The sequence below is a fragment of the Drosophila montana genome, unplaced genomic scaffold (genome assembly GCF_035044405.1).
Source record: "Drosophila montana isolate Dmon_TW-CO22-7 unplaced genomic scaffold, ASM3504440v1 contig_3216_1, whole genome shotgun sequence".
Lineage (NCBI taxonomy): Eukaryota > Metazoa > Arthropoda > Insecta > Diptera > Drosophilidae > Drosophila > Drosophila montana.
This window is the reverse complement of record NW_026998096.1, coordinates 627,890-649,166: the sequence shown is the minus strand read 5'-3', so window position 1 is coordinate 649,166 and position 21,277 is coordinate 627,890. Positions and strand designations below refer to the sequence as shown.

Sequence of the window (21,277 nt, the reverse complement as noted above, 5' to 3'; positions counted from 1 at the left end):
TAAGCTCCGATCTTCAAATATGTACATCAAATGAATCATACATTAAAATCGCTGAAAGTTTATCTTCTGGATAATATAATATATATAAAAATATAAAAGAGGTAAAGAAATCAGATAAAATACAAGTGTAGAAGGAAGGAACTCATAGTGTCAATAAGTATATTCAGACAGACAGATTGGATATCAAAATATACATTTGATGCCGATCAGGAATGTATATTGTACCTTCATAGTCGGGGCAGCTTCTGCTTAACCGCTATATACCCTATTCTTTTACTTTATAACAGGGTATGTTGTGTAAGCATAATCGACAAAATCAATAAGTACCAAGCCTTAAGCCACCAAAATAGTTAGTGTTCGAAAAAAAGAAACAAATTTTAACTAAATTGATGGCATTTTTGGAATAAAACATCCCTACGCGTCGGCCACTTTCCTTTGTGAACACGTGTGCAAGGGTCTTCTATTTTTTTTTTTTTTTTTGCTCCTAATCCCAAGTTATGTCCCCTGCGGTGCCGAGTTTTATTGATTTGGGTTTTTCATTGTTTACTAAAATTTTCGGACAGCTCCGAGTTGTCATTGTGTGTGTGTGTGTGTGTTCCTATTGAAGCGTATTACGATATCTATGTGTTTTGTGTTATATACATGCACCTACAAATATATACACCAGACAATATATGCATGTGCCTATTGTTATTTTTCAGGCTTATGTATGTGTGTAACTGATTCGACGCTGACCACCGAATTAGAGGTTAAAGTGATCGGATGAGGGAGCAGACTATCAATACGTTTGACTTGAAAATGTACAATAAACAGTTTCAGTGTATTTACTTAATATTATTTAGGATTATAAATATTATTATTACTATCAACCCAACTATCGCCCAGCTATGGTTTTAGGTTCAGTCCATATTATGTATACCCAATCGTTTGCCTGCGAATTGAACCCGGATACTCTTGTTGTTTATATATGTACACAGCTTGATGACTGCTAATTAGGATAACAACTATTATGTCTAATTAAAAATTAAAAATTTTAAGGGCAACGAAGAAAAAGTGTATCTATTAGAGATGGCTGGTTTAAGTGTCTCTTAACTATAATATTAACGCGGTCAAAATAAAAAGATTAATATGTAAAACATTAAATATTTACAAGAGTTATAGTTACATTTCTAAATGTACAATACTCCAATTTGGTTTTAGTGTTGCAAAAAATTAACTGAAATCTTTTTTTATTTAAGATATTGCCCTATGCTTGTATTTATACATTATTAAGAAACACAATAATTGTTTCTTTAATTAAAATCACAGGCATTTACTAAAGAGCTGTCCATTATTTAATAATCTTTTTTCGATGTCCTGTTTGTGTTATATAAAATCGTTTTGTTCGTATTGCTATTGTCCCCATTATTTACATATATTTTTAATTCTATTATTTACAAATGTTTTTTATTAAACATTTCTGCACAAGGTCTATAACAGGATTACGAAAAAAAATATCCTTGCAATTATGTAGAGGGCACAACAAAAACTCAATTAGCGACTGATGATTATCTTTTGGGAGATTCAATATATAATTAGAAGGATAGTTGGTAAAACAATGTATGATATCTACGAAGAGAAACTGTGCCTCATATATGTCACGATTTATGTTGGCAATGACAATTACTTATCGTAGCTAACTCTTGAAAAACAAAATTGTACTATATAAAGCAATATAAAACTGGTAACATAATTATTACATCAGATTGGGTAACGTTTACTATAATCGAGCCACAATTATGGCATCTTTGGGAATGAGCACCATTCAATCACAACAAAATAGTACCATATAACAAGATCTTATTTATTAATTTTCTAAAGAGAGATTTCAGCGTTGGGGGACAATTTAAGAGATTATCACGTTAGGGCCTTTTTTTGTATTTTTATCGCTGCTGAAAAAAAGGCATTTCAATTGGACTTGGCGAGGACTTTGTTTGGCGGTTTTTGTGCAAACATGCGTTGTATCTGTAGAATTCCTTTATCCTGTCGTTTTTGTGCCTCGCATTCGAGTTCGGCTGAGTAGGCCATTATTTGGCCAGAATCTGTATTCCGGAGAAAACTGTTGTAAACAAGGAATATCTTTCTGTCGCTGTACATGTACACGAATTGCTGCAGCAGCAAATTAGAGCTCGTTAAAAGGCACACTTTTTTTTCCTGATCGCCCCCGTTGGCTGCAGTAATCCCCTTTGTGCGGCTTGAACGGATCACGTTTCAACAGATTCTACTGGACTCTTGCTGGCATTTTTCTGGCCATTAATAAGCCTGGTGGTTGGTGGCTGGTGACAACACGTGAAACTCCATGACGTCTCACTATGTTGGCCATACCTACCTCCAACCCTCCGACGCACAAAACGGATGAAAACATTGAAAACTTCCAAAAACGTGTTTACAAATATTTTCAAGGCGAGGTAAACAAAGGGCCTACAAACTATTGTTACGAATGCATGACTTTCTGTACCACCGACTGATGTCTCCTGTTGATTTTTTTGCAGTGTTGTGATTTCAATGTTTCAGTGTTGGTAAAATACAAATTGATCAGTTAGCGATCGGCTAACCTATGCATCCATCAAGCGAAGAATTGAGGAAGGGAACAATTCATAATAACCATGTTGCATAATTGCGAAAAGCATACATTTTTATACCCTTCACCCATTGAAATGTGTAAAAAGGGTGTGATGTTTCAGTGCAAATGTATTCAACAGGCAGAAGGAAGCATGTCCGACCCCATAAAGTATATATATTCTTGATCAGCATCAATAGCCGAGTCGATCTAGCCATGTCCGTTTGTCTGTCCGTCCGTCTGTCGGTATGTATAAACGCAAGAATCTCAGAAACTATAAAAGCTAGACATTTTGAACGTAGCTCCTACTACTGCCCGCGCAGTACGAGTTTGTTTCCGATAATCGATAGCTTGAACTGCCGACTAGCGCCTCTTATTTGTTATAAGTTTTTATTCTAATATTATACGTACACAAAATATACGTAGTGTATATATTGTGCAACTCCACACAAGTTATTTATCTATATGTTCTCAGGTCTGCTTTTAAAAGTGAGTCTAGGACTCCTCCTTAACTTATGCAAAACCTTTTGCCATTTTCTGCTTAATTTTCCGACCGTTGTCTTTTTAAATGGACGTGCTTCTGTTATTTTAAGTTTTGTTGAAATAATACATTCGTGCTCTTCTCGATAGATTTGGTCTATTGATAACGAAGTACATATGAATGTCAAACTAAAAAGGAGCTCAAATATAATAATATGTTATTGTTAGATTATGTGTTCTTTTTCTCTGAAACTGATTGAAAGATTGCTACAAACAACCCACAGACAATGGCATGTCTCAATAGAATAGCACATATGAACAATCGAAAAGTAAACCTTCAATTTCAATGGGCAACCACTGCTTCGGCTTACCACTGAGGGCTGTTTGTGTGAACGTATCCTGGCCCTCGGTTATGTGAGGATTCTTTTGGGTAGCCAATTCCTTTCAAATGCACACACACACACACATCTGTGCCTTGTTTGTTTACCAGCTACGAGCTCATTGGTCTCTCATCTGACTTATATGTTTGGATATATATCAATTAAACACTAAGCTTGATATGCTTCAAGTTTATAAATAAGTTGTGGAAATAGGGGTCGTAATCGTAAATAACTTGGATTGTTTACAATATGATTATAAGATAAGCAAATAGGTTAGAAGAAAATCGGCTATTTTCAGTTAAATGAACTAGTATTTTCATAAGAAAAGGTCAGATCTAAGAAGTTGAAGTGCTCTACATCGTTCGACCACCCCCCGCCAAGCTCCCTTTAAAAACATTCTAGATTTCTTCGATATATAGATACAAAAAAACAAACACACACGCTGCACAATTTGCGCACCACATCATAAGAAATTAATGTAGCACTTCAATGTTTATATATACCAAATCGCAAATTTACTTTCGCAAAGATCTTCGAAAATGAGTTAAAACCGAAAAGTTGTAATTTTTCCTGAGCATTTTCACAGTTTTGGGTAGAATTTTCAAAATCGCCTAGGGCTTAGAAAATTAGTTTAAAGCCAAGCTGTTCAGATGGCAGACAAAAATAATTTCATATAGACGTTTTCGCGTTTTTTCCACACTTTCGGGCGGAATATCCCTAAAGCTCATCTTAGAGAGTACCTCATTTCAGCTTCCCAGCAATTACGGTTCGGGCTGAGCGTTAATCATCAATCACTTAGTCAGGACAAACTATTTTATGTATAGAGATTACTTTTAATTATTTGCAAGGTAATTTTTGTTTGCTATTACAAAAAAAAAGTGATCGGGTTTGATCATGTGAAGGCAATAAAATGATAGCTACAGAGAAAAGCGGTGATCAATATGAACAAAAAAGAATCCCGCTTTATTTCCAGATCAACGTAAAGTTAAAGATGCTCTTAAATAGGTAAATAGAAAGACAGTATGATGTTAATTTATCTAAATATGTGATCTACATAAGTGGACATTTACATACATGTATGTTTGATTTAATCTAAATGAAGTAAGCTCTCGAACGATCTCAGATAAAGTGATCTGGTTTACCAAATTTGGTTAAAACTGTATCTGTGGTACGCATTAGGAAGTGATGAGATAGGCACAGTTATTTAAAACTGGAACCAAATCACAGCTCCTATCGCAAGAGATATCAACAAACACTTCAAGACGTCGAAGCCATGCTATACCCATGCATGTCCATAGATCACATTTTTATGCAGAACTGAGCTACTTACTCAGTTTTTATCTCTCGTGTGCAATCTTGTAATTCGCTGTTGACACCGAGACTCGTATTCATTCTCGGAGCTAAGTGCCCGGATTATCGCCATCAAGACTAGACGAGGCGAGACGGGACGAGACGAGACGAACCGAGGAGACCAACTTGAATTTATTTTGTTTTCCACTAGGAGCGTAAATATTTTAAGAGTTTTTCCTATTTTCTTTTCATTCTTTTAGATATGTTTGTGCTGATAAGATAAACAATAGACCAAGCATCAAATTACAAGCAAACTCTTGTGTGTTGTCTCAATAAATATCCCGAACCATTAGCATTCTTCAGCTGATTATAGGCAGCAAACAGCATACTATTGTTAAAGATGAGTCCAAGCCGAACTACAGACTATTTTTTTAACATACACGCCAGATTGTGTTCAAAATTTCAGCAAAAGAAACATGTTACTATTGACACAAAATAATAATATAAGAAAATATATGTATATAGTCAGTATAGTCAGTATTCCCCTGGCTTGCCTGTGACAAATTCTGTGCATACGATTTTAGATAATAAATTTTAGCCCAGTTAAAATCCATCAAATAAACAATTAAATGTTAGAATCAATGGCTTCTGTCCATGTTAGTCTTGTTGAGCCAACCTTCCACAGTATGTAAAGGGTGAAATTTTCAAAATTATGAGTTCTTATGTAGGGCATTGAAAATAAGTTTCCTAGCGCTTACTGCTTGGGCTGTTCTCAGTCGGTCAGCCAATCAGTCAGTGAAGACAAAGATAAATATAAATTTGTAATTACTCACTTGTAAATTCACACGCATGGTAATTTTATCGTCATCTATCAGTAGGCGGGAGACGAACTTTTAAATAAACACATCACTGAAAGAACAGAAAAGCAGATGTTAAGTTTATTATGTTGAAAACTGCAGCTTGGTAAACTTTACTTTAATTAGTGAGAATGTATGTGGAGCACTTACTTACATACATACATGTATGTATTCAAATGCATACAAACCAACATGTAATAGTTGCTACTTTTATTTTAAATTTAATAATACATTGGTTTGTTTATAATACTAACCAATTTGCTTTAAAGCCTTCGCCATGGCCATAGCCACTACATCCTTCATACTTAAGCTGCCGCTTCCTCCATAGTTAAAGCCGTATTTTCCAATATAAAAGCCGCCGTTTTCTCTTTTGTTAAAGCCGTGTCCTTCTTAGTTGAAGCCACCTCCCCCTTAGCTAAAGCTTTCTCATCCTCTTGAAGTGAAGACTATGATACTTACTTGAATTTATATAAATCGCGTATTAGGGCATTAGTGAAGAATATGTTTATTTTAATTTACAGCGCAGCTAGAGGTAAACTTACATATGAACATACAATATAGATGCTCACATCTATGCACATATATGTATTAGTTACATGCATTCATACAAACATGCATTAATACCTACAAATATGCGCATGCAAATACATACCTTCACACATATGTACATATATGCATACATACATACATACATACATATATACATGCATACATGCACACATATACACACATACACATACATACATAGATATATATATATGTACATACATGAATACACATATATATATATGTATATATATACATACATACATTTATACATAGATTTATACATACATATGTACATAGATGCATACACACACATACATATAGTGGGTACTCCCCAATCCCGTGGCAAGTTTTATGCTTAAAAGTTAAGATATAACTTTTTCATCCACTTCCCGCCCGTTGAAAATCTATCCTCGTACTGTATTGAACTCCATGTCTTAAGTTAAATTTAACAAAAATACTTGTAAATCTTATGGTGAGAATCTTGAAGCCGATAAATAAACAATAGTTTATTAAACTTTTAAACTACCTTTTTCAAAAAAGGGGTGGATTTTGCGAAAAGCATCAAATAAATTTGCATAAATATGGTAAACCATAAAGTTTCATAAACCATAAAGTTTCATACATTTGTTTTTCGCAATTTTTCTATTCTTGCGCGTGCAATTCGCCAAAACCCCGCCTTAGCGTGCACCTTCAGTAAGTAGTATTTGAACCGGGCAATGCCTGGTAACATCAGCTAGAAACATATAACCATGTACAATCGAAGTGGCCGTTACGGTTTTAGAAAGTAGCTGTTAGCCATTTTACAGTGTTTTGTATGTTGCACAGTTGAGAATGGCAATTGGTCAAGGCAATAGAAAAAGAACAGCGCGTGAGTTGCCGTAAAAAGATTCCCATTTAAGCGATTGTTCATTCACTTCCGTTCGAGATGTTGAATTGGCATTTAAAATGCAACGTATTTGTAAGAAGTCGTGCGGAGCTATGCACGAGTGCTCGTCAATAAAATAAATGCCAAGATTTGCTTTTGCAATAGCTCTGCGGGTACTCACACTCGACAGAAGAGGGTACCAGCATTGTCTCTGGAGTAGGCATACCCATTCAGTTTTTCATACAAAAGAAATTTATCTGCACATGCGTAACCAATGTCCACTTTTCAAGCACACCTAAAGACACTAATACTCAATGCCTACATTCAAAGATCAGCGGGTCTACCAAACACATGCTTTGCATCGCCAAAGTACGAAAATAGTTATCCTTAAGGAAAGCCACATGGAAGATAGATATTGCTTAAATGATTTTTTAAGTCACATATGTGTTTTTAGAAACCACACTAGATGCAGAGCACTTTTCCACATTTCCACATTAGATGGACCAATAACAACTAATCAAATGTGAACTGTACTCTTTTCGGACGTAGAAAACGGTGAATACACTATAAAATATGGTCTGCCGATCTTTATCTATTGTTATAGACTTGACTTTTTGAAAGTGAGTTAAATAATTTACATTGCAGTTATAACAGGCAAACACGAACCCTATAAAACCAAGTCTATTGTTTAAATATAAATTATCTCATCGTTTTAAGGCTTTGCACAGTTCCCAAATGGCAGACAGTATAATTGTCGAAATCGGACTTGAATACCTGTATTTATTAAACTGTCTGTCGTGACTGATTGACCGGAAGAGCCGAGAAACTTAAATTTGTTTTGTAGTTAACTTATGTAATAGAGGTGCACGCTAAGACGGGATTTTGGAAAATTTTAGAAAAATCGCGGAAAGCGTTTTTACTATATAAATATTCTTTCTTGTTATATTATATTGGTCCATATAAGTCGACTTGACCAGCCGTCTGTTTGTGTATCTGCCTGTCTGCCTACATGTCTCTAGTTTAGTCTCTCCGACGTTGTTTTACTGTCATAAAACTTTGCATAAGGCCGGTTTTGTTTACTAGGCATAAATATGTTGGCATCGGCAATCGAACATGAAATTCTTTTATAAAAACCTTCTCCGCTTTTTAAAATATCTAAAACAGACTTACGACCTGTAACTTTTACTTATCTCAACCGATTTAATTAATCGATATGTTAAATTCTTTTGTAATTCATTTAGGAAAAGCTGATAATTAAAACATAAAAATAATATCTTCGTTGTAAAAGGGTTTTATCTATCGAAAAAGTAAGGTTGCAGCGCTAACGCTGAAGAAGGGATGGATTTGTTGCATAGTATAAAGGGTTTCAAGTGGTGCGAATGTGTGTAACAGGAAGAAGGAAGTCTCTCCGACCCTATAAAGTATGTTGAAAGATATGTTTTCAACAATTAAACATAACAAGTATATCTTTAATCTGATGTCTTCCCATTACTGCTAGCAGTTCTGACTAGAGTTCTCCTACTTAAATCTTGTCTGCATCGATTCATCTAATATAGAACAAAATGCAAGCGTTCAAGTAGCTATTAACGAAATAATTTAAATGTTAATTAGACAAATGCATTTGGCCATACATCAAAAATGAAAGAATTCCAACATAAAAATGGGCTCCTCCACTGCATTCGAATACTCTACCCAGAGTTAAGGTTCAGAGTCGACCATTTTGCCCCTGTGTTAACTTTTGTTATAGAGACATACAACCTTGTCTAATCGAAATGCTTAACGAACGCGAAAAACACCCTATTTAATCCACTTGAATCATTAAAATCCTTTCTTATAGCGCGCCTACATCCCTGATGAAAATTGTTTACTTGGTTGGACTCTGCGTTGACGAGTCAGCTTAGCAAAGAGTTTTAGGAACAAAATATAGATTTGTAATAAAATGGGCCTTTCAATTGCCTATTTAGGTTGTTAATTTTTTTCTATACAACCGGTAATTTGTGCGAACATCAAAGAAACCATGGCGAAGACCACCAAGCCAAATGAATTTTCCACTTTGATCCCGCCGTATCGAGGACCCTCATTGTAGTTGCTAATCGCACCAGGTGACGGATGCGTCGGCTTGACAGAAAATAGTGCTCCGGCGGCATACCCGAAGTGACAAGAGAATAGTTTTGAGGTGTCTCTTTTCATACGCTGCGCATTGTGAGAAAAGTAGCAGTTTCCTCCTTTTCGCCTGCCTTTGTGATTTCGGTTGTTCGAACATTTTAGGATACGTGTTGCACCTCTGTTTTGCGATGGGCAAAACAAGGCGGCCCTTGATTTGCTTTTAAAGTGCCGTCGAATTTAGTAGAGCTGGGACCACCAGTAACGCTTTTAACACTATAGATGATACCTGAACACAGTTTTCTACCCTTGATTATTTTTATCGAAATTGTTTTTTAAGCTAAAAAGTTATTTCTGTTTTTTAGATGGTTTATATAAAGCTTCTAAATAAAAATAATAATCCTTAGCATTTTTTCAACTAAATCTGAGTATGATGAAAAACCTGATAAGCAATATTTCTGATATTTGATAAATCTGATCCTAAAACTCTCTCCAAAACCTTACTCTAACTCTCTTATTCAAAATATATTCATAAAATATGCCTATTATTGTGCGATTATAATTTGGATTTTGGTAATTTTTTTCTGCCATCCATCCTCATTGTTTTCGCTTCTCATATTTTTACTTCGACACACTGAATCCATCCCATACACACATGTATCTACACTTCATACATAATTGCCTAGATGCGAGTGCGGCGTGGTCGACAGCTGTGGCCCATTTGAAACGGTTGATTGGTTTTCTAATAGGACTAATCCTGGCTGCATTTTGCTTTCGAAATTGATTCGTTTCAGTTGGTTAAGATTCAATAATGAGCTCATCTGCACATAGCCAAATCGTAGTCAAGTCGTTTGTTTGATTTGCCAATGTTCCAGGTGTTTGAGCAAGAAATTTCAATTTTTCCGCTAGTATTTTTGTCTTGTCATTTCTTTTCAATCAATAAAGGTAGTTGTCTCCTGTTTATAGAATGCATCCATTCAAAAGGTGACTTAAATGTATAATAAGCAAGTGAAGAGCCCTCGACTATAAAATATCCTGGAAATGTTTTTTATATGCGAGCATTGAGAGACTTGTGATATTATGTGCACATGCTCAGGGCCAGGGCCAGAGCACATTATAAAGTTTTCATAATTATATTAATTTAGTTTAATAATAAAGATTAAAAAAAATATGCATCTTTGGCTAAATTATTTGTTACTCGATTATGAATAAATTGATAAGCTTCATTGTTGGTCATGCAACAAAATTTCCGACCGGAGTTAAGATATGTCTACTTCCTGGAGAAATAATCAAGCAAGTAGAAGAAGTACCCAACTAGGATATACCCTAAGCCCAATATTGAGCTACTGTTACAAGCATCCTAGTTACTTTTATATTTACTCACCAAAAAACCCACGTATACGGCTCTGCTTCTTCTTTCTTAGCCACCTACTAAAGAGAATGTTTTCGTAATTTGATATGGCATACTAGAGTGTTTATATACAACATTGCAAGGGTTTACATTAAAAAGTTAGATATTTATTCCATTTTTTGGAGAAAAATAAAGTGAATCTGTTTTACCTATAATTTCCGAGCTTATGCATAAAGAACCATATCAATTCTCAATTCAATGCTATGAAAATGAATAGATATATCGAACGAATAATGATAAACCTGTTCTGCCAAGTCAACAAGTTCTTATAGTTTCTGAGATCGACGCGTTCATACAGACAAACATAGCTAGATCTGCTCAGCTCATTGACCTGATCAAAAATGAATATACTTTATGGAGTCGCAGATGCTTTCGTCTGCCAAAAACCTTCGTTTTAACATTATAAAAAAAGATCGTCCCTCTCTCTATCTGTCTCCCTGCACATACAGAATTGAAATACTTATATTATTTAGTTTACGAATAAAATGTGCTTTATAGTAGCTTGAAAAGTCTATTGCGAATTAAAGGGCTTGTCATATGTATGCAAGTATCCAGAAACTAAATCAATTTTACGCTAATATTATTCGTTCTCGAGCCCAAGTGCTATGGACAATTCTATTGGAATTGGATGACAAATTTAGGTAGGCGTTTAAATTAAAATTTTCACAGTGCGCACTTCGTTCGTGCCAAGTTCCATTTCGTATGGTTCGACTTTGAATAGTTTATCTTTGGTTGCCTTACGACCATGCACAGGAAAGTGCGTACACATAAGTAGAACACAATATTATCGGATGAGAGCAATACATCGTCACCCATTTGGAACAAATTGATTTTCTTGAACGGGCGACAAAGTCGTTTACAGAAGATATTGTGCACAGTTTCGGGGTACGTGATCTTTGTGCCATAATTAAGAATACGAAGGCTCATGCGTTGCAAATTGGAACTTGAAACAAAACATCCCAGTTGGCCAGGGTACACGCCGGCCGTGCTATCTCCTTTCATAGTGTGCACAATGGTAACCTGAGCATAAAGGAGGTACACGCCACATACCTCGGAGATTTGTGATTCCTATTCGTACATGCAGTTGTTTATGGGTTTTTGGGACTTGTCAATGCATTTGCTGGCTGGACTTTTTGACAGTTATTCATTTTATTTCTTAGAAATAAACCTATGTTAAATCGATTGGTTCCAAATCGTTGCAATTCAATTGCCTAGTCAGTTTCGTTTCAGCTGTTCGACACGAACTATTTCGTATTTTACGCTCCTTTTACTACGGTTTTACCTCAAATAGAGATTTAAGTGATTTTACTGGCGCGCTTATTTGAAATGTTACCGAGAAAATTGCAATTTTCACGATTATTTTAATTTCCCTTCTCTCTTCAATTGCCCAATTTACACTTTTTACAATGACATATTTACGCTACTATTCCTATAAGTTATTGTGATGATTGCAATATATCAAGAGAAGAAATTAACATTGGGCTGCCGACGATTAAATATCTTTGCAAACATCTATCATTCACACGAATATGATTACATTCAAAATTATATTTCTGTTCAATTGTTTCTATTGGAACTATATAATTAAGCACCCCATACTTATAAAGATAATAAAGATTTTGGTGTGAGAGCGTAGCTCGTAATTGCAGAATTTGGTTGAGATATTTACAATATGCCACCCAGTCAACTTCGATAAAATAGAACTGCTTGGCGCTAATCAAGATTACATCAAATCTGAGACTGTAGTTTGCATAGAAACAAGCAGACTGAAGCGTAAAGCTATATCAACTTGACTTTCGATCATAGGCGATATTTGAAGAATTGCAAAAGGTCGCTATAATTTTCTTTTGATTGCTGTCGGAGCTGTTTTGTCACAGGCCAGAAGCACAAAGATGATCCTGATTGGTGCTTAGATCTTTATTCTTCAATTTAAACCTTTTTTAAAATTATTTTGTTTGTTAAATGGCTGTTCAGGTCGCTGTTACCCTATGCGCCATCGGTGTGTCTTTAGTTTAGAGTCGCCGGGTTTCTAACAATATAAAAACTTGATTCAATTAACTATACAATATATACATATATAACATATATTCATATGCAATCTTCGCTCTAGTTTGCTTGCCAGTTTTTTTGAGGTCATAAAAAGTCACCAAAATCAAAATGAGATTAATGATTTTGCGGAAGCTTCTGAGCGAAAGGCCAACTAATCTTCGTCAGATCGCGATACATAGAAAGAGATATCTCCAAGCCCCTCAATTATGTATGCTTGAGCAATATCTATCTATTAAAACTAGTTTCTCAGTTCTTAGGCTATCGCTACGAAATTCAGAGATCAGTATTTTTGCTGGTGATTTCGGATCACTGTACCATAAAGCTATCACTATCAAAATATCTTAACCAAACTAATTAATTGTGAGCTACAATATCCTCCACGTAAAACGATCTATCTTTTATATGCATACTTTTTTGCATATAAAAATATAAGGCACATCTACTCAATATCGGCAAGGGTATTTAATATCCGGTCAACCGAAGATATAGGTTCAGTTCTGTTCCCTTCATAGGTTTTTAAAATATGCATTGCGGGAGTAGTAGAGGGTCAATGGTCAAACAAACTTGGTATGCGTGTGATACAAGAGAATATTCTGCATCGACAAACATATACCAGAGAAAATAGTCCTCATCTACATATGTGTACAATCCATTAATATTTATTAATCAGATTGCCTCGATAGCATTTCTTCCTTGTTATTTATGTATGTACATATGTAAGAAAGATCAGGAGTTTATATGTGAGCGAGCCCGTGACCCACAGCCAGGTAAATTTCCTTACCTGCTGGAACACAAAATGAGGGATGAAAACTCCCGCAATTGCGTACGCAGTGTACACAGAAATTGTATAAAAGGCGAGTTCGGCAAGAAAGATCTATCATTCTTACTACAGCTCTTATACCGGTCGGAACAGTATAAATATATATCTTGAAAAATGATTGGCGAAAACATTCAACACGCAAATAACGTCGAGTTTGCCGAAAAAAGATCTTTTACGGGTGCTGTTGTGAACCTGAAGAAGCTACTGAGGACGGTTACACGCATTTTCCATCTCTCAAAGCCCAAAAACATGGCAACGGATGAGATCAGCATCAAATCTTCAGCATTTGCGACAGAAGAGGAACTTCAAAATTGGCTCAACGAACAGCTTGAACTCAAAAAGATGTCGCTACGCTAATGGAAATCTGCAGAAGTTCCGGACAACCTGTGATGGGACTTGTGTTGCGGCACGATTCCAAATCGGCGAAAGGCTTTAAATAAGTTCTGTGATAGCGAGAGTACGAGACTGATAGCTTTATGTGCCTCGAAAGCACTTCGAAATCATGGCTCTTGCCATTTATACAATATTAATAGCACATTAATTAGCCTAAGTATCTGATCATTGTCTTCCATCAGTTTTAAGTAAATGTCTTTATGAATAAAATCATATATTGACAAAAAATATGTTTCTTGTTTTGCTTTATATATTATGTTTGTCGAATTTAGTGAAACTATATTTGGAATTAGATCCATGTGGTTACTAAATGAATATTTTGATTAACTTAAATAGATAGCAATCTTTACAGAAATACAAGTTTGTTTCAAATTGAGTTCTTTGCAGTTATAATATGAAACCATATTTGGAATTATATTCCCCGGAACTAACTGTCTTTAATTATACTTTTTTCATTTTGAACCCATTTAAAATGTGCTTGAATTGGTAACATCCAGAAGGCGCCTCTGACCCATTAGAATATATATATTTCTATTCAGCAACAACTGATTCAATCGGACTAAACTATATGCCTGCCCGTCTATATAAGTTGAGAGATCTCAGATATTATAAGAGTTCGAATATATGAACCTATAAAAATTCCCATGTACCAAAAGCAGCTTAAAATTAGTACATATTATATTATATATGGCTTACCCGAAATCAATAATAAGTTCAGCCTCAAACAAATAAAGAAGTTAAATAAGTGCAGCATATTGTTGAGAGAATAGAGTATACTTTGCGGAGTGTGTCAATCTGTGTAACGGTGCGACTCATGATTTGTCTATGTGCACGAAAGTAAGTCGAAATGAATGCAACAAATCTTTATCTTCAACTAAAGCACTTTAACATGTTTGCCTAATAAGCCTCATCCGTGTATTTGAAAACAGCGCCAATTTTAATCGGGATGCCAACTGAAATAAAAGTGTTATATGGTAAGATTGGTCACACTTAAGTATCGTTTACAGTATCGCTAAATATCGTACAATAATCGATAGCAAAATTATTTTTTCGGTCTGCCAACCTGCGTTACAACTTTTCAAATGTGAATTTTGCGCCAAATGTTAAATTTCAAAACTCTCGAGAAACTCGCAAGAAATTTATTTTCAACTATTTACGTTCTTAGTTGTTGCCATATTTATAACCTGGCATAATTTTGAAAAATATATAATCATTAGTGAAGCTCGTATTTTTTCAGTTTCGTGAAGATATCGTATACACAAACTTAAAAGAGCTACATGATAAAGTATGTAACTACATGCTAAAGTATGTGACTCTTTTAAGCTTAAGTAAATTGTTGATAAGATTTGGCTCATATATGTATAAGGAGCATAGTGAAACTTACAAATGCCAAATTTCGATACGATTTCATGAAGAGCAACAAAGTTATTCAAGCAATAACTTTATTTTTTAAAAATCGTTCCTATGGCAGATATAAGGAATAAGGACAGAGGGACACGGGTTTATCGGTTTTGATGCTGATTAATAATACATATTCATGTATTAATACAATACTTATGTATTCTTGATCAGCATCAATAACCGAGGGGAGATGTCTTCCATGCGTTACACATTTTATGAAAGTATTATAATACCCACTTCAAGTATATAAAATATTTAATTAAAAAAGTACACGTCAAAGAGAGAAAGTTATATAAAGAGCCGCTCTCATATTGTGAATTTTTAGTACCTTAACTTGAACATATTTAATTTGCTAACTTTTGGGGTGGTCAAAGAAACTCTTGTTGCGAAGTAACTTAAGAAAAAATAAAAGTCAAAACTTCGTATGCGCAATTTTAAATATTGCAAACAAGTTGACCGCAAATTGAAATATTGATTGGTTTGTTAAAACGGTTTATTTTTTTCAACGCTTACATTAAAAATTGCATTAACAATATATATTGAATATAATTATTTATAGTAATGCTTTATATTCAATATATGTTTAAGTGCACTTAGTTTTCAATATTTATGTGTCGTGTGGGTGTTATAAAGTTCCTGTCTATTACCGCGATTCTTGAAAAATATGGGACTTCAATGAGAGCGCAATTGGAAGATGATATGTAGGAAGTCTGTATAAGAGCTTTAGATTCGTGAATGCATTCATATTGTATAGTATATAGTTACAGTATCCACCAGTGGCATTTAAGTCTGTTTCTAGTTACCAACTTAATAACCATCAACAACAAAATTATAGTATATATAAAAACGGAGGACAAATGCGGAACACAACATTAACGGAAGATTGGGGAATGGAAGCCAAGTTGGGTGCAACGGAACTGCGCACACACATAGTTATCTATGGGTGTTATCTTTAGTAGATTAAAAATTTGGTTTGAATTTACCAGTGAAACGTAAATTTGTTCTAGTTTTGTTATAGCTGGAGTCATCGATCAATTCTTTGGTTATCTAATATAATAAGCCAATGGGATGCTGGCCAATTGATATTGTGTTAAAAAAGCAAGCGAGGCTGCACAACCCGAATGTCCGCGGGGGAATCTCTACTGATAATCGACGGAGTCACTGTCCAGCACCGTTGAAGATACCTGCGAGATGCGCCGATGCCAGTAGTCCTGATAGCTCGCATCGTGTTGTGCAGCAGAGCGCCACGGTGGCCATTTCAGCTATTCCTCGACAATGTCCCACACCATGAGCGAAGCGTCTGTTCCACCCACAGTGATGAGTGTGTGATCTCCGCATAAGAAACGCACACAGGCCAGCATGCCCGAGTAGACCTTGGACTCGTGGAATTCGGCACGGGGCGAGATGCAGGGATATCTGTCAATGTCGAAGGCGTAAGGCGTAATCATTATCATTGGCTCTGAGGGGCTCTCGGCTTACCTGAACAAACGTAAATAGCCCTCCGCGTCACCTGATGCGAGCATATCGTGTGCCGCGGACCGACTGCAGGTGGCTATGATGGTGTTGGCGCTGCTGTAGTAGCGATTGCTCCACTGGCCGGCAACCAGGAAACCCACTGTGCAGTTGTTGGTCAGCCACTTGACGTCTTTCATTGCAATGGGACTGCGCTCCGGAGACAGAGACTTGGCGTCCCAAAAGAGTAAGTCAAAATCAATGGTCACGGTCTGAACAAAGTTGCCGTCCATGCTCCAATCCAGGTGTGTCAGAGGCTGCGAGCCGCGTATCTTGTTGACCTTCTTGTAGGAGAAACCGTCGCGCGAAACACGGAAAAGGTAAATGCTTCCGTTTTGCGAGCCCATGGCAATCATATCGCCGACTGCGAAGGAGACAGCGGCATTTAGTTAGAGCGAGACAGAATATATTGTATCCTCATGCATACCTTGATTAAAAGACACACAGTTCAGAGGTGAGCCACATACACGCAGCGTCAGCATCACCGCCCCGTTGTCACAGTTGATGACCAGCAAGTGGCCCTCGGTGCTGCCAGCAGCTAATGCCGTGCCAAACGGATGGAAGGCCAATGCCACGCACTCGTAGCCCGTTTGTATGGTCCAAATGAGTTTGTTCTTGCGCCAGAGCGCGACATGCTTGTCATGGCCAGCCGTCGCATAAAGCTCATCCTCGGGATGTGCGGCGAGGCCCCACAGCTGTCTGCCGTGGCCGAAGACGACTTGCGTAAAGCGTCGCTGCAGCGAGCCCTCCAAGATGTTGTTTCGCGTCGTACCCACGTAGATGTTGCCATCGTTGCGGCCTGGCCGCTGTGGGTAAATTGTCCGCACGCCACCGGCCGCTTCGGGAAGCTGAGGCCCCACAACAATTATAGTCCATAAATGTTAAAACAATGAAGCACATTTTCCTACCTTTGTGTCCGCAATTTTCTTGTAATTTTGCAGCGAGTCCCAGGCAGCAATTTTACGATCCTTTTCGCCACCCGACAGCAAAGTGCCCTCGCCCAACATAATCAGGCAGCCGATGCCCTTGTTGTGGGCCTCGAACTCGGTGCGCACAAAGTAGGCGCCATCAGAGTCCACGGAGTATATGGTGATGAAGCCGTCGGAGTCGGCGGTAATCACATCGCCATCCGGCTCGAACTGAACGCTGGTAACGTGTGAGCGCGACGGCTGCTTGACAATGTCTGTGCGCTCAAAGAAACCATCTTTGCGACGATGCCAGAAGGCCAAATGACCACGTCCGTGGGTGATGATTAGATTATCATCCAAAGGATGGAAAGCGGCGCCGGACAAACCCTCCTGCAGAGTCTGCCAGTATGGAAATAAAAATAATTCCTTGAAGTTGAAGAGGAAAGTATATTTAATAAGCAACTTACGGCCACTTTGCCCAACAGGTGGCACCATTGCCACTGCCAAACGGACAGGATGCTTTCGCGGCCGCTGTCTACGGCAAGAATATAGCTGCCGCCGTTCTGAAAAGTGTTTTGTGTAAGTCTTGTTGGTCAGTTGATTTCAATTTGGCGAGCCTTACCAGTTGCGAGAAAGCCACCGCGGTTACTCCAGTGTCCAGCTCGCCCATTCCAAAGACGTAGAGCGTCTGCAGCGACTCGGTGCTCCAAATGCGGACATGCGCTTGCGATTTGCGATCCCGTCCGGCCTTCTGGCCCGATGCCACCAATTCGCGAGAGGGATGCACATCCATGCTGTGTGGTTTGGGTAGGCATTATCTGAGATCCGCATTGAGTTTTTGACAACTCCCACTTACCACATTATGTCCTCGGTGTGACCTGTGTAGTGTCGCTGCGCGTCCTCGTCGCGATCGAATAGCACCGCCACAGCTGCCACGTAGTAGAGGAGCTCTCCAGTCGGCAGCACCCACAAGTTGCGTCGCGCATCGATGCCTCGATAGCCGTGGCTAATATAGAGATCGGGCAGGAGAGGAGAATCAGTGTTTATGCGTCAAGATTCGTGTGTAATGAACTACTTACACCCACTGTAGCTGTAATTTCTTGTCTGGAGGCGAATTCTCTGCCGGCGCATGGTGCACAGGGGGATAGAAAGTGCGCCGCAAGCCGCGTATGGTAACTTTTGTGGGCTCCTCTTTCATTATGTCCAGCATGGTGTACTCTCCATTCGGCCTCAGTATCTCGCTCTCCGGCGCATATAGAATGCGCGGTCGGCTCTTGCTGCGTGGCCGCGTGCCACGCAATGGAACCTTCGGCAGCTCCTCCGTGGGCAGGATGGGAGCAGCGGCTACCACCGAGGGGCGTGAGCGCGAGCGTCGAATTGGCGAGCCGGCGATCAATGCCGTCCCAGTAGCCAAATAGAATGTGTCCACGTCGGCAAACTCGTTGCGCAGCTGCGAAAAGCTACGTACCTGCAGCATGTTGCAAATGTGTGATATTTAGCAAGGATTTTATTTACTTATATATTTTAGACTATGTTAATTAAGCTGTTATGCCGCAACCTGCTTGAAGAGAATGAGGAAGAGAACAGAAGCCTGCGCTTACCTCCTGCCCGGTGCCTGTGTACATTTTCTTGGCGCCGTTAATTTTCAGCACTTGACCCAAATCCTCGAGCACTTCCTCAAACGGCTGCGAGGTGCGTAGGTTCAGTAGGACGCGACACTAGAAAGAAAGGAAAATAAAATATGATTTATATATGTAGATGTGTGTATATAAAATGACGTGTTTAATCTAATAGGCGAGGTGCCAGAGGGCGATTTATGGATTTATGGGTGTGTAATTAGTCAGAGCCATAAAATGTGAATTATTGGGCTGTGTAAAATACATATGTACATGGACATACGCACACACACACAAGTATGTTGTGTAGCATTGACTGCGCGCGTTGACTTTTCAACACTTGGCCTGCGGCAGGAACTTAGCCGTGACACGCTACTTCCGCTTCCGCTGCCCCGGCCATGACACTTCAAGTTTGTAACCAAAGTTGCTAGCAACAAATATTTATAATTACGTGCTCATACACACACACACACGCACACGCACGCACACTCATATTCATATTTATGCGCTTTTACTATATATACAGATATGGGCATGCTTATATGGCGACACCAACATCCTCGTGTGCTCCTTGTTCGCCCCACAAACCGAGGCTGTGACCCACTTTGCGTTTTATTTCACTGCTTAATGGTATTATTTGTAGTTGTTAGGGGTCGTCGGGCTATTCCAGCATTGTTTGCCATCTACTTGTGCTTGTTCTTGCCGTTCTGTTTGTTGTTGTTGTTGTTGTTGTTGCACTTAAACTTTTGCGCTCATAATTGGATGTACACACCACAGCCTCCCGCACCCAGATGAGCGATACGCATTGTTGCATTTGCTGGCTTCTGGCTGGGCCAGCTGCTGCTTAGCTCTGTAGCTTTCTGCTCTCGGTGCTTGTGTGAAGTGTGCATCTTGGGTTTTAATGACCTCCAGGCCTTGATATCTGCTAGACACGCGAGTCCACGTTGCGCACAAAACAAAAAAAAACAAAGAGTAGAAATTAAAGCATCTGGCATCAACTTTATCTGCACTGGTCACGGCGACGACAATCGCGAACAGGACTAACTTTGGCAGTTTGTATGAACTGAATCTAATTTATGTATTCAGTTAATATTCTTTGGAAATGCGTCTAATGGTTTTATATCCGTGTTGAGAGCTGGCTGATGATTCATTTAGCTGCCACCAAAATTATGAACAGTTTTCTGTTCGAGGGCATTTTTTATCTCGTTACTTTTGAATCATAAATTTCAGAAATTTTGCATAAATTATAAAGTATACTTGTAGATGAAATAATACACGTTAAAAGACTTTAAACAAGACATCAAACACTTTCAATTCTAATATTTCTTCCGTCTGAAAACCTTAAATGCCAAATATGTTTAAGATATTGTGAAAAACAAATAAGATTTTCAAACAATAAATTAATATGTTTCTATAGTTTTTTACTAAAGCTCGTAAATGCTAGAGTTGGTCAAGATATGTTGAACAAATAAGAAAGTTTTTGAGCCAAGAACCTAATTATCTACTCATCCTATGGCAGTCACTTATTTGATGTATTGAAACAATCCGGCCGACTCTGGCATATGTACTGCCTACAACAAAATGGCAGATCTAAGCAAAAGTTTTGTAAAGTAAAAGAATATGTACACTCATGCCAAAAGTATGTTACACTCTGAAAGGGCTTTGGAAACAAAATAGTTTGGTTCAGAACAGTTTTTTTTTCGGAAGCTTGCATATGTAGTTAAAGGATACAGGTTCAGGTTATAAAAAGACAAATGCAAGTCTTTGAGCTTTAAAGCATTAAACATTTTAAAACTGCAGATGCGAGCCTTATTTCTAGAATATGAGCCCTTGCGCCCTTACTTGCTAAATTTTTACCTTACAACTACTTGCACGTCTCATCCCTTTTTGGCTTTTTCGACTTTGACGGCCATCAATTTGATTTTGAAATATTTGTGCAAAAAGAGTCCGACTAAACCATTTAGACCAGCTGGCTTTAATGGTCGTTAGTGGACTCGTGGGCCGGGCCGGGCGCTGGATGTATGCCTACCCGCCAAACCACTAT

General features: G+C 37.9%; 2 protein-coding genes and 1 long non-coding RNA gene across 5 annotated transcripts in view; 1 reads left to right on the top strand and 2 right to left on the bottom strand.

Moving 5' to 3' along the window:
- Positions 1-3,938: 3,938 nt before the first annotated feature.
- LOC135433003 (uncharacterized) lies at positions 3,939-5,265 on the bottom strand. Its single transcript, XR_010437005.1, has 2 exons — positions 4,790-5,265; positions 3,939-4,268 (listed from the first exon to the last, which is right to left on the bottom strand). It is a non-coding gene; the product is annotated as an uncharacterized LOC135433003 (long non-coding RNA).
- Positions 5,266-13,517: 8,252 nt separating this feature from the next.
- On the top strand, positions 13,518-13,861 carry LOC135432967 (uncharacterized). The gene has a single exon (XM_064688868.1). It carries the CDS (start codon positions 13,518-13,520, stop codon positions 13,758-13,760), a length of 243 nt encoding a protein of 80 aa, XP_064544938.1. The 3' UTR covers positions 13,761-13,861.
- Positions 13,862-15,672: 1,811 nt separating this feature from the next.
- The window catches only part of DCX-EMAP (Doublecortin-domain-containing echinoderm-microtubule-associated protein), a 40,477-nt gene continuing 34,872 nt past the window's right edge, over positions 15,673-21,277 (bottom strand). For all 3 annotated transcript variants that reach the window (XM_064688886.1, XM_064688887.1, XM_064688888.1), the window contains 9 exons: positions 19,219-19,335; positions 18,697-19,085; positions 18,474-18,623; positions 18,240-18,411; positions 18,085-18,180; positions 17,618-18,016; positions 17,137-17,557; positions 16,677-17,073; positions 15,673-16,613 (listed from right to left, as the gene is read on the bottom strand). In XM_064688886.1, the coding sequence (XP_064544956.1) occupies positions 16,460-16,613; positions 16,677-17,073; positions 17,137-17,557; positions 17,618-18,016; positions 18,085-18,180; positions 18,240-18,411; positions 18,474-18,623; positions 18,697-19,085; positions 19,219-19,335 (2,295 nt within the window). In that variant the 3' untranslated portion in view covers positions 15,673-16,459. The remainder of the gene's footprint in view (positions 16,614-16,676; positions 17,074-17,136; positions 17,558-17,617; positions 18,017-18,084; positions 18,181-18,239; positions 18,412-18,473; positions 18,624-18,696; positions 19,086-19,218; positions 19,336-21,277) is intronic.

What these genes read in the sequence shown, in the direction of transcription:
- LOC135432967 (XM_064688868.1), top strand. Translation starts at nt 13,518, where the DNA reads ATGATTGGCGAAAACATTCAACACGCAAATAACGTCGAGTTTGCCGAA.